The following is a 14,317-nucleotide window of genomic DNA, read 5'->3' on the forward strand; positions in this document are numbered from 1 at the left end:
ATTTGATCAACCATTAATTTATTTAATGGCAAAGGCAGTAGGTAGACCCAGTATTCTCCTGCTGTTTCTAACTTGAATCTTGCATCATAGATAATTGTGTGGACGAACTACGTTATGCCACCGGGATTCAACAACCATTTTGGTCAACTTTGACACATTTGGTAAATGAGTGAAAACATAGGTTGAATGGAACATAGTGTGAAAAATATCAAGTCAACCATTCTGATGGAAAAATTGATAAGTTGTTTGAAAACATCCAACATCAGTGCACAGAGGGACACTGATTTCCTTGGGCAAAAATTACTGTATGTTAATAAGCTGACATATCAAGCAATTTGGGAAAACAAGTTGTATGTTTGTTTTTATTACAAGATTTGATTGCAAGTGTGAAGTCATCTTATTATAGTTACGTAAAGCTTTGCAAGACCAGACCTAGAATATTGTATACAGATCTGGTCCTCAAACCCAAGGAGGAATAGGACTTGCAACAGCTTCAAAGGATTCATTCCTGGGAAGGAATTTGTTCTTGAAAAATAATCAGAGTGAACCAATGCGTGCTTCAGCTTAGCATGATAAGATAATAACAAATACAAAATTCAAAAAGGATCTGACAGGATAGACATAGGAATCAGTTTCTCCTGGCAGCATCAAAAGGGAATCGGTATTCAGGGCTGATATGAAAAACAAAAATCTCTTTTTGTAGAATATTTGTTGTTGTCCAAAGGGGATGTGGGAGCACCGTTAATAAGTGTACATAAGGCACTAGATTAATGGATTATGTATCTCAAGGGAAACATTGGATATGGCAGCTAATATAGGAAACTGATGCTGAGATCACAGAGCAGCAACACCTTTATGAATAGCATAGCAGAGGAGTCAAATGACAGAGTCCTGTTTCTATTTTTAATGTTCACACATATAAAACTACATCCCAGAAGAAATTAGTGCAATTAAGCTTTATTAACTTAATTAGTTTCAATTATACCGTGGGTTGAAGGAACTGTCCCTATGTTTTACTGTTATATTGCCTATTCAGAAACACTACATACTATTAATAATAAAGTTATATTCCTGTTATTTCAGAGAACTTTCTTGCCAGTAGCAAAAGCCTTTCTGAGAAATCTCTCATTTTAATGAAATGCAAAAATAGAGCTCGTCATACCCCATTAGCAGCAAGAACATCTTCTGTTTCATCATCTTTGCTGTCAGTCTGCTGTTCAAATGGATTTCCACCATTTTGGCATTGGTCAAAGAGAGACCCTGCTGCTGCCGTAGATGACGACATAGAATACTGCTTGCTAGGTGACACTGACGGAGAACGAGATTGCCGCATAAATTTAAACTCCTAAAACAATAAATTTTCAATAAAGGTATTTGAATAAATCAGGATTCAGAACTCAAGTTAGCTGAAGATTGTACTTCACTTCAACAAACAATTCAGGATGCATTTCCATTGAATATAATGATGCAGAAGTAATATTTTTTGTTAGCAACACCATGCACTCCTTGTTGAACTGAGGTGTGTATTATTTTCATTGCAACATAGCTCTCAGTGTTAATCAGCTATTTTCTTCTCTGTCAAGGTCTGAACTATTAGAAGTAAAAAAAAAAGTAGCAACAGCTTTACAGCAAGGCCACAGTGCAGAAACTGTTTCAAAACATATTACTGTAAATCCTCAACTGGTCAGGCAACTTCCATGCAGAAAAAATTAGCATGAAATCAACTTCTCTTTGTATTGATGTTATTTTGTTTATTGAGTATTCCACACTTCAAGTTACTTCAAATTTTGAGAATCTGCAACTGTTTTGCTTTTTGAATTGCTTTTAGATTAAAGCCAGATAACTATGACAGCTTGGGACAAATACTTTTAAATTTTAGGACTGTGCCAGAATGAAGATGCTTAAAATAGTAATCATAATAGACTATTAAAAAGAAACAAAGATTAGAGAAGTAATATTTTAATGCACGACTAAGCACTTACTGAAAAAAAGAGTACAATCTAAATGAGAAGCCTAAGTGACAAAGAATAGAAGTATTCCTCAGATATAGAAGTACATACAAAAACATCAGAAAACATTTCATAGAAGGTCTGTAAGGAAACCTAAGGAATAGCAACATCCAAGTTCTCGAACTAGTTGAACATTTCACATGCACAAAGGAGCTAGCAATGTCAATAAGGATTTACGGCTATACCCTTCACAGAAAATGCTGCTGACTCTGTCCCGAAAACAAGAATTGATTTTCTCGTAAAGGATGAGAAAAGCTTAGGGACCATGATTTTTTTTTAATATAAAAAGTGATGAAAATCTTAAAAATAATGAGAGAATCAGGCTTTTAGATGAGATGAATTATTGACAATAATATTTAAGAAATAATTAGGAATGAAAATTACTACAAAGGACCGGGGAGAAATCATAAACTTGTGTTTATTGCCACTTAAAACACATAGGTCTTCATCGTCATGCTGGCCATCAACTACCTCTCCTGGTGCATAATAATACAGCAGGATCATTAAGTATCAAGTTATTACTGCTAATTGATTATAGAAGTGACAGGGAATAATATTTATTTACAGTACTGAGTACAAATGTTCCTTTGTTTTTCTTTCTTTAATTCCTTCTCACTCAATCATTATTACAAAATTTGACACAAAGCTATGACCAACTGTAATGTTTTCTCCACTGCCCATCTAGTTATACAAAAAAAATCTAAAGTGGGATTATTTACGATCGCTATCAAACCACATCAACCTTTCACTTACCAAGTTGCACTTATAAGTAAGTCTCTATTTGATGCAGGTATCAAGGATAAATGATCCAGCATTCTTAGAATAAATAGATGTTGAAATCCATTTGCATCTTTGAGAGTTAAGGTAGACTTGACAAATTCTATTTCTTTCTTTTTCAATCTTTTTATTAATTTCATAGAATGAAAACATAACAAAGCAAAAATACTAGTAGGAGATACATTGTTACATTTAAAATGAGTAATTGTAAAACCAAATAGTAAAAATTAACAAAGCTCCCAATCCTGTAGAATAATAGTTAATAATACAAAGCAAAAAAAAACTGAAGAAAAATCGCGATAAAGAAGAAAAAAAAACAAACCCCATCCCAAAAAAAACTAAACTAAACAGAATTAGTCAACTAAACTAAAAGACTCGGGCAATACTAACAACTTGAAAATGGGAAAGAAGAAAACCTTAGTGTTGACGACTCAATTCCTCTCAACCAACAGTACAGAGAAATAAAACAAGTTTGGAAATGGTCAAATTACATCAAGTGAAAATGCTGAATGAATGGCCTCCAAGTTTTTTCAAATCTAATGCAAGGGTCATAAACCGCACTTCTAATTTTTTCCAAATTCAAACATACCTTTGTTTACCAAATGGTCACCAATCTCTTTGTCTTTGATTGGTCGGATTAATGCTATTAAGATGATCATTTTGCCCAAATTTTTATATATGTTTCAATCGGTTCCGATTTTTATCCCAAAATCTTTTTTCGATAACGTAGACTCAAAAATTTCCTCATATATATGGCAGAATAAAAATCCTAGGATAGGTAAAAGGTATTTACAGAAACCTAAAAGGAGGGGGGGGTTTGCCCTCCCGAATTTCAGATTCTATTATTGGGCAATTAATATTCGATATTTAAAATTTTGGTTACGAGATTTGGATGTATCTTTAAATCCACAGTGGGTAAATCTTGAATGTAATTCATTACAAGGGTTTTCCTTGGGTTCGGTTTTAGGAACTTCGCTTCCTTTTACTTCTTCCAAATTGTACAAACAAATGAATAATCCAATTCTATTTCTGAGAGTGAATACTTACATGCAATTGCAAAATACTGAAGTTAGACTTAACAGGACACAATTCCCAAGTTTCATTTTCTAAAAACATACGCAATTCTTCAAGACGTATTCTGCAGAGACAGTTGAAATCAATGAAAAGTATCAGTAATAGGATGGTGAATGTACATTTCAAAAATTACTTTCTCCTCCTTCAAACCACTTTTGTAATTAATAAAGTGCAACACCACAGTAGAATTCATTCTATCAGAAGGTAATTGTGGAGCTAGATACATAGCTGAACATATAGCTTTCCAGTGTGGCTTCAACCTCTTCCAAAAGATCAGAAGTTACTTCACCAAATCAAGCAGCATTAGCAGAGACGAGAAAAAGTAATGAATGGAACAGGCTTTTACTGTGTGACGTGTCCAAACTGAAACAAAGGTCAGGAGTTTCCTTCATATTTTATTTTCAGGTATGATTGTTAGGAACTAACAAATAATCAGGCTTATTAAAATAAATACCTTCGCATTTTTCTGAAAATAATAATTTACGGTATAATCATTAAAAAATCAAATTTAAACTAAAACTGAAGAGTTTTCCTAATGGTGAATTCTTCTGTCTGCTACTGTGCCATTAACATGGATGATTTGGCAGATAAATGTGTGGCTGAGAAGCTGGTGCAGGAGGTAGGGCTTCATGTTCTTTGATCATTGGGATCTCTTCTGGGGAGGTATGACTTGTTCAAAAGTGACGGGTTGCACCCGAAGGAGACCAATATTCTCGCAGGCAAGTTTCTTAGAGCTGTTGGGAAAGGTTTAAGCTAATTTGGCAGGGGGGTGGGAACCGGAGCAAAGGGACTCAGGGAAGGATGAATGGTAAACAAGTAAAGATAGCGTGCAGTCAGACTGTCAGGAAGGGCAGGCAGGTGATGGGACTTAGTAGCAGCCCACAGGCTGAGTATCAATACATTAGGGATGCAGAATCAGAAAGGAGAGCAAATACGGTACTCAAGGTGTATCTAAATGTGCGTAGTATAAGAAATAAGGTGGATGATCTTGTTGTACTATTTAAGATTGTCAGGTATGAAGTTGTGGCCATTACTGAATCATGGCTGAAGAGTGGTTGCAGTTGGGAACTGAATGTCCAAGGTTACATGTTATATCAGAGGGATCGGAAGGTAGGCAGAGGGGTGGCGTGGCTCCACTGGTAAAGAATGACATCAAATCAGTAGAAAGATGTTACATAGGATCAGAAGATGTTGAATCCTTGTGGGTTGAGTTAAGAGACTGCAAGGGTAAAAGGATGTAGTGGCAGTTATATATATGCCTCGCAGCAGTGGCCGGGAGGTTGACCACAGATTACAAAAGGAAATAGAAAAGGCGAGTCAAAAGGGCAATGTTATGGTAGTCACGGGAGATTTCAACATGCTGGTCGATTGGGAAAGTCATGTTGGTAATGGATCACAAGATGGTGAGCTTGTTGAATGCCTAAGAGGTAGCTTTTCAGAGCAGTTTGTCGTTGAGCCTACTAGGGGATCAGCTATACTAGATTGGGTGTTATGTAATAAACCAGAGGCAATTGGGGAGCTTAAGGTAAAAGAACCCTTAGAAACCAGTGATCACAATATGACTGTGTGCAACTTGAAATCTGATACGGAGAAAGCAAAGTCTGATGTAACAGTATTTCAGTGGAGGAAGGGAAATTACATTGGTATGAGAGAGGTGTTAGCCAAAATAAATTGGAAGGAGCTGCTGGCAGGGACATCAGCAGAGCAACAATGGCATGCGTTTCTGGGAAAAAGGAAGAAGGTGCAGGATAGATTTATTCCAAAAATGAAGAAATACTCAAATGGTAAAATAGTACAACCATGGCTGACAAGGGAATTCAAAGCTATTGTAGAAGCAAAGGAAAGGGCATACAACAAAGCAAAAATTAGTGGGAAGATAGAGGATTGTGAAGTTTTTAAAAACATACAGAGAGCAACTAAAAAAAATCATTAGAGGGGAAAAGATGAAATATGAAAGCAAGCTAGCAAATAATATCAAAGTGGATAGTAAAAGTTTTTTCAAGTATTTTAAAAATAAAAGAGAAATGAGAGTGGATATAGGACCGCTGGAAAATGAGGCAGGAGAAATAACAACGGGGGACAAGGAGATGGTTGATGAACTAAATGAGTATTTTGCATCAGTCTTCACTGTGGAAGACACTAGCAATATGCCTGATGCAGTGTGTGAAATGAAGAGAAGTGGGTGTAGCTACTATTACAAGAGAGAAGGTGCTCAAAAAGCTAAAAGACCTAAGGGTACATAAGTCGGCTGGACCAGATGAACTGCACCTTAGGGTTCTGAAAGAGGTAGCATTTGAGATTGTGGTGGCATTAGAAATGATCTTTCAAAAATCATTGAATTCTGGCATGGTGCCAGACGACTGGAAAATTACAAATGTCACTCCACTCTTTAGGGAAGGAGGAAGGCAGCAGAAAGGAAATTATAGACCAGTTAGCCTGACCTCAGTGGCTGAGAAGATGTCAGAGTTGATTGTTAAGGATGAGGTGATGGAGTACTTGGTGACACAGGACAAGATAGTACAAAGTCAGCATGGTTTTCTTCAGGGAAAATCCTGCCTGACGAACCAGTTGGAATTCTTTGAGGAAATTACAAGTAGGATAGATAAAGGGGATGCAGTGGAAGTTGTACTTTTGGACCTTCAGAAGGCCTTTGACGAACTGCCACACATGAGGCTGCTTACCAAGTTAAGAGCCCATGGTATTACAGGAAAGTTATTCACAAGGTTGGAACATTGGTTGATTGGTAGGAGGCAGCGAGTGGGAATAAAAGGATCCTTTTCTGGTTGGTTGTCAGTGACTAGTGGTGTTCTGCACGGGTCAGTGTTGGGACCACTTCTTCTTGTGCTGTATATCAATGATTTAGATGATGGAATAGATAGCTTTGTTGCCAAGTTTGCAGATGATACGAAGATTGGTGGAGGGGTAAGTAGTGTTCAGGAAACAGGTAGGATGCAGAAGGACTTAGACAGATTAGGAGAATGGGCAAGGAAGTGGCAAATAAAATACAATGTCAGTAAATGCATATCATGCACTTCTGTAGTAGAAATAAATGTGTGGACTATTTTCCAAACGGGGAGAAAATCCAAAAATCTGAGATGCAAAGGAACTTGGTTAACTTGCAGGTCAAGTTGGTGGTCAGGAAGGCAAAATGCAATTTTAGCATTCATTTCAAGAGGTCTAGAATACAAGAACAAGGATGTGATGCTGAGGCTTTATAAGCCACTGGCCAGGCCTCACCTTGAGTATTGAGAACAGTTTTGGGCCCCTCAACTTAGAAAAGATGTGCTGGCATTGCAGAGGGTCCAGAGGAGGTTCACAAGGATGATTCCAGGAATGAAAAGGTTATCATACAAGGAACATTTGGTATCTCTGGGTCTATACTCACTGTAATTCAGAAAGATGAGGGGGGGGATATCATTGAAACCTTTCAAATATTGAAAGGCCTAGACAGAGTAGATGTGGAAAGGAAATTTCCCATGGGGGGGAAGAGTCCAGGACAAGAGGGCACAGCCTCAGGATAAAGGGGCGCCCTTTCAAAACTGAGATGTGGAGAAATTTCTTTAGCCAAAGGGTGGTGAATTTGTGGAATTTGTTGCCACATGCAGCTGTGGAAGCCAGGTTATCGGGCGTATTTAAGGCAGAGGTTGATAGGTTCTTGATTGGACATGGCATCAAAGGTTATGGGGAGAAGGCAGGGAACTGGGGTTGTGGAGGAGAAAAAAAAAAGGATCAGCCACGATTGATTGGTGGAACAGACTAGATGGGCCAGATGGCCTAATTCTGCTCCTATGTCTTATGGATTTCAAAGCATCCCTTTCGAGGCAATAAAATGAGGAGCATCAAAACCTGGAGTAAAGTGTTAAGATAATTCACAGGAGTATTAACATACAACAACTGAGTCACTTTGGAAGATACTTGGGTAAATAATCAAAACTTTTTTTTTCAGGAACATCCTTAAAGAAAGTGACATTATGCAGCAAAATGTGCCCAGGAGGAAATTCCAAAGCTTAAAGCAGAAATATCTAAAAGCACATTTCTGGATCGTTTGTCAAGATCTCTGAATATTTCACAACCGAGATCAGGTTTACTATCACTGTCTTGTATGAAATTTATCATCCTGCAGTAGCTGTACAATACAAAGATAATATTACTATAAGCTACAAAGTAAATAAGTAGTGCATGAACAGAACAAGGCAGTGCTCATGGACCGCTCAGAAATCTGATGGCGGAGAGGAAGAAACTGTTTCAGAATTGTATGTGGGTCTTCCAATAATAGAACCACGTTATCACACTCAGCTTTAAAGGAAGTGTTTAAAATTCTCATTTCGAAAAAACAGCTGGAAGACGATCATCAACTTTGCAAAATAACATTCAAAATATCTACCTGGAGTCGACTGGTTAATTGTCGAGTCACAAAGGAAGATTTTTCACTTTAAAATGTCAATGAAAAATAATCTTTTCCGATTATTTACCCAAGTATCTTCTTAAGTGAAGCAATTGTTGTATGTAAATACTCCTGTGGATTATCTCAATGCTTTCCTTAGGGTTTTGATGCTCCTCATTTTATTCCCTCTAAAGGGATGCTTTGAAAGGTGTCAAAATATCATCCATATTAATGACACAATAGCAGGCAAAAGAATTGCTTTCCAAAGCTGCATGTTTTCATACTTGTGAAGGTGGCTGATTTAATAATGAGTAGATCTGCTGTGTTGCCACGGACTGCAGTGGCAGCAGTACAGACAGCAGCTGTTCAGGTGACTAAAGTCCATCTTGGAACGAGAAGTTGGGAGGACAGCAATTTGGTTCCAAGGTGCTGGTAAGATTCCATTCCAGAAACTGAAAATCATGATAAATGTTCTCCTTGGAGATGGGATGAGAAATTTTCTGGAAATCTTAATCTGAAGTTATAATACAAGGACAGATTGAGAGGCTAGGCTCAAACGCCTTTGGAAAGAGAAGCTCAAGGGATGTAGTAGATGAGGTTTTACAATTAAAGATATTGATGAATAAAGGACCCTCTGGTGAGAAAATCCAGGCCATGATTACAAATTATAGGTAGGATATTCAAGAGTTAGGTCATAAATTGCTTCTTGACAAATGATAGCAGAAGTTTGAAATATCCTCACAAGCAGCTGCTTAAGAATTTAACTGATATTGTTAAATGCTTAAGCAAGGGATCTTAAAAATTAAGATCAGTGGTCCTCCATTGGTTAAGGTTGACCATGGATGTTGTGTCCTAGCTCTAGGTTGCTTGTACACCGTTGTGTGTGGCTGATGAGACCAATGTGAGAGTAGTAGTCTGTTGCAAATGTCATCTATAAATGGTCTTAGCTCTGCTGGAGTTTCAGTATTGCTTTCTAAGGGCCCATTTGTTTTCTGCCACATTCAAGATTTTTTCTTTGCTTGAATCACGGTTTTGTTTCAGGGTGCTTCCCTACCTGGTGCAGTCGGCTGCAAGTTCCTCTCAGAACTCAATGTCAGATGTCCAGCGCCTTCATGTCCCACTTGTAGACATCCTTGTAGTGCAGTTACAGGCAACCAGCGTATCTCTTTCCTAAAGCCAGTTCACCGTAGCATCGTGCTAGGGAGGCCAGCATGACAGAGAACTTCAGCATTAGGTACTCTCTCTCCAGGAGATGCGACGAAGGCACCTTAAATGGAAGATGTTAACCTTTCTCTCTTGCTTGTTATATGTTGTCCAGGTCTCGCTGCCATAAAGCAGTGTGCTGGTGACACAGGCATTGTACACTACCATCTTAGTTTTGACTGAGAATTTGGAGTTCTCTCAGACTCATGTGGTGAGGCAAGCAAGAGTTGTTGCAGCCTTCCCGATGCACTTGCCAATTTCTGCATCCAAGGAAACATCGTTACTGATGGACTCCAGGTATGTGAACTGACGGTACCTCCATGTCTTGTCCCAAGACATTTGCCTTTTTCAGGCTGATAGTCAAGACTAAATTCTATGTAGGCCTGGGAGAAGTGATCCATCAAGTTCTGTTGGCCCTGTGAAGTGTCGGTTTCAATCAACAAACAGCAAGTCTCTATTCAGAGCCTTGTGCACTTTGGCTCTGGCTCTTAGGCAGGCAAGGTTAAAAAGCATGCCATTTGATCATGTGTGGAGATCCCTTTGGTTGCATTGCCAAATGTGTGCTTCAATAGAAGGACAAAGAAGATCCCAAAGAGAGCTGGGCAAAAACACAGCCTTGCTTAATGCCATTGCTTATGTCAAGGTGCTCCGAAGAGCTGCTGATATATTGCCTAGTCCCCTTCATGTTGGAATGGATGGATTTGATCATATTCTGCAGTCTTGACAGGCAGCCTACTTTGGAAAGGATCTGAAAAAGCCTGTCTCTACTGACCAAGACAAACGCCTTGGTGAGATCAATAAATACAAGGCAGAGGTGTTTCTTTTGTTCGCTGCACCTCTTCTGCAGTGGCAAAGGAAGAAAATTATGTCAACAATTGACCTTCCAGCAAGGGAACTGCTCTGTGACTCTGGGTAGACACATTCAGCCAATTTCTGTAGGTGGACTTAGAAGACTCAGGCAGAGACTTTGCCACAACCCTCAAAAAGGAGCTGCTCTATAGATGTCACAGTCACTTCTCTTGCCTTTGTTTTTGTAGAGGGTAATGATCTTGGCGTCCTTCATATCCTGTGGTACAGCTCCTTCTTGCTAACACTGACAAACAACTTCATGTAGTGGGTGCAGTAGAGTAGTTACGCAGTGCTTGAGCAGATTTAGGGGAATCCCAAATTGCCTGGTACGTTCCCAGAAGCAAAGCTGCCAATACCTTGCTGAGTTCCTGTAGGGTCAGCAGTTCTATTGTTGTTAGGCACTCAATAGCATCCAGGGATGAAGTGGTGACAATGTTCACTCCAAAGTAGAGGTCAGAATAACATTCAACCCATTTCTTCCTCCGTTTGCCCCTGCCTGTGATTACTTCCCCACTGATGGATTTGAAAGGGTGCCATCTTGGTCTGAAGGGACAAGGACACGGTGGCGTAGCAATTAGCTTGATGCTATTACAGCTCAGGGCATCGGAGTTCGAAGTTCAATTCTGACATCATCTGTACGTCCTCCCCATGGAATGCATGGGCTTTCTCTCCAGATGTTCCAGTTTCCTCTGATAGTCTAAAGACGTACTGGTTAATAGGTTAATTGGTCATTGTAAATCGTCCCATGACTGGGCTAGGTTAAATCAGAGATTATTGAGGCAGCACAATTTGAAGGATCAGAAAGGCGTATTCCACTGTAACTCAAAATTAGATATATAATAAGCTACATATCAACCACTCATTCTTTCAGACTAAGTTTCAACACAAGGTTTCCTGGAGACACCATCACTCCAGACACTGGCACCAGCTGGATGTGATCCTAGTCAGGTGCTTCTTCCTTGGCAGTATGCTTTTTACATGCTTCTACCATAGTGCAGACTATGACACAGACCACTCGCTGGTGACTGCAGTAAGAATTAAAGTAACTAGAGAAAGATAAGATATTGATCACTTATGACCTAACTGAGATGCTGAATAGTCTACATCTTTTCCTCTATTACAACAAGAGAAAAGAAATAGAGATATGAAGGCTGGGTGTAGGAATAAGAAGTAGCTGGTGTCAACCTTTCAAGAAAAAACAATACACAATTGATCTAAAACCAAGCAAACAAATCCTACTTTCTACCAAAAAGATGGTTTGTGGTTCAGAGAATGACCCAGCAAATGACATCAAGAAACTGTCAGTGATCATCTGCCTTGTCCTTTCATTTCCCTTTATACAAACTACATTGTAAAATAATTGTCGTGTCATGTTTAGAAGCTTGACCCAAATTTAAACCACAGTATATAATTATAAAGGAAGAAAAATTAGTCATCACCAAAACATTTAAAAACAAACATCTTCTCAGTAAATAAACATGAACCACGAGACAAATGACAGCATAAAAGCACACTAGTTTTGACAAATTAGTGTGACAGATTGTTCTGGCAGTAACATAGCTATCATTAAAACAAAAAATGTGAACACACAGATCTCTGATAATCTGAGATGTCGGAGTCCATTATTAAGAATGAGACATTTCTTACAAAAATATTTAAATAATTTTCCTTACATATTGGATGCTGACCTGTTAGGTCTATGAGTATGAACCCTTCAAAGAAGGGTTCCATTGGAAGAATTTATAATTTACTATTACAATGGGATAAGCGTCCTTTATTTAAGATTAAACAAGATTGGGAAAAGGAACTCAATTTGACTTTTACGACAGAAGATTGGATGCGAATTCTGAAGTTGGTTAACTCTTCTTCAATCTGTGCTAGTCATTCACTGATTCAATTTAAAATTGAACATCGTTACCATTTGTCGAAGGAGAGATTGTCTAAAATATTCCTTAATGTTGATAATTATTGTGATAGATGTAAAACTGAGATAGCTACACTAACAACACACATCAAAGTTGCTGGTGAACACAGCAGGCCAAGCAGCATCTGTAGGAAGAGGTGCAGTCAACGTTTCAGGCCGAGATCCTTCGTCAGGACGTCGACTGCACCTCTTCCTACAGATGCTGCTTGGCCTGCTGTGTTCACCAGCAACTTTGATGTGTGTTGCTTGAATTTCCAGCATCTGCAGAATTCCTGTTGTTAGCTACACTAACACACGTTTTGGTCTTGCTCTATACTGGAACAGTTCTGGAAGTCAGTTTTATCGACAATTTCTAAAGCACTTAAAGTTAACTTATAACCTAACAAATTAACTGTGCTTTTCAGAATAATTCCTCAAAACATCCACAGTATCTCTGTGTTTGACCAACATGTTATTGCATTTGTTACGTTGATAGCTAGGAGGGCCATTTTGTTGAAGTGGAAGGATACAACAGCTTCCACTTTGTCACAATGGTTCTCTCAAGTGATGCTATGTCTTAGTTTGGAAAAAATTAGAAGTCAAACCTTTGAACCTATGTTTGATTTTGAGAAAAGATGGGGTTCATTTGCTCGTTAGTATCATTTGAGTTAATTGATGGATTCTCCACGATCTAATTGTAAATTTTTCGTTGGTACTTTCTTTTTTGCTGGCAGTTTGATGTTTATATTTAGAAGCTTTATGTATGACGCATGGCTCTGGGGTTGAACACCTAATGGGATTTTTCTTTTTTCCCCATTTTTCTTGCTTAGTAGGGGTTTCTTTTCCATCACAAAATTTTTTCAATCTTTAAATAATGTTTTTCTTTTCTTGAGACATTGTAAGTGTTGTTTACTTTGATGTACTCGTGTTTATTTTTGAAAAAAAATAATAAAAAGATTTGAAAAAAGAAAGAAAGAGAGAAAGAAAGAACGAAAGAAAGAAAGAATGAGGTTTCGGGAAACTTGGAGACACATAATAAAATAAACCAGTCAGCATGGTTTTTTTTAAGGGGAAATCTTCACTGACAAATCTGTTGCAATTCTTTGAAGTGATAACAGGTAAGATAGACAAAGGTGAGTCGGTGGTTGTTGCTTACTTGGACTTACAGATCTTTTAAAAGAGGGCTTTTCAGGTTGGCCGCTGATGACTAATGGTGTTCCACAGTGATTGGTATTGGGTCCGCTAACCTTCACGTTATATGTTAATAATCTGGATGACGGAATTGATGGCTTTGTGGTCAAGTTTGTTGATGATACAAAAATAGTTGGAGGAACAAATAGTGGTGAGTAGTGGTATGTCTTATGGTCTAAGTTAGTGCTACATTAGTGGTTCTAAATAATGAATGCTTATTTTGTGGGTTTTCCATTTTCTTCATTTCTCCATTTTAGCAGAATAACAGTAAAGGAGGAGCAAAGATGCATAAAAAATTCCATTTAACAGTTCTGAGCAAAAAAACTAACATTAATATGACTAGCGGTATAAGACTGTAAAACATATCATTATAGTAGCAAAGCCTTTGACAGCTGAACAAAAATATTAAATATGTAATTAGATCCCAATGAAAACATTTTTTTTTTACCTGTGATAGCTTTTAAAATAATTCAAACTTTGTTTCCGAATAGACTCCTGCAAAACTTCTGATTTACTGCCACAAAATTCTTCACCAACTTGCATCAATCTGGTTTGTAAACAATGAAGTTTAAAATTCATTTAATAAGTACAAATGCATTGAATCAAACATAGGGCTGGTTTAAAAAAAACACATTTTCAGTACCTGCTAATAATGTCCAGTACCAAAATAAAATCATCATACTTGAAGTTGGATAAATCTGTTCCAAGCAAATAGGTCTTTGCCTTTAACTGAACATCCTATAAAACAAGAATTCTACTGTTAGTGTGTAACAATATGAACTCATTTTAAATTGTAGGTACATAATTTTGAGGGTAGATCACAAGGGTAGATCTAGATTACTCTTCCCTGCTCTCAAAAAAAAAACTCAAGGATTTAAAACAAGCTGGTGTTACAACACCACCAATTAGGCATGGAAGTTTCTTGAT

The 14,317-nt window shown here is 37.9% G+C and overlaps 1 protein-coding gene across 2 annotated transcripts in view; it reads right to left on the reverse strand.

Moving 5' to 3' along the window:
• Positions 1–14,317, reverse strand: part of vps50 (VPS50 EARP/GARPII complex subunit) — a 220,849-nt gene that overhangs the window by 75,382 nt on the left and 131,150 nt on the right. For both annotated transcript variants that reach the window (XM_063043837.1, XM_063043839.1), the window contains 4 exons: positions 14,034–14,128; positions 13,839–13,937; positions 3,834–3,924; positions 1,163–1,345 (listed from right to left, as the gene is read on the reverse strand). In XM_063043837.1, the coding sequence (XP_062899907.1) occupies positions 1,163–1,345; positions 3,834–3,924; positions 13,839–13,937; positions 14,034–14,128 (468 nt within the window). The remainder of the gene's footprint in view (positions 1–1,162; positions 1,346–3,833; positions 3,925–13,838; positions 13,938–14,033; positions 14,129–14,317) is intronic.

This window comes from Mobula hypostoma, chromosome 3 (genome assembly GCF_963921235.1).
Source record: "Mobula hypostoma chromosome 3, sMobHyp1.1, whole genome shotgun sequence".
Classification (NCBI taxonomy): domain Eukaryota; kingdom Metazoa; phylum Chordata; class Chondrichthyes; order Myliobatiformes; family Myliobatidae; genus Mobula; species Mobula hypostoma.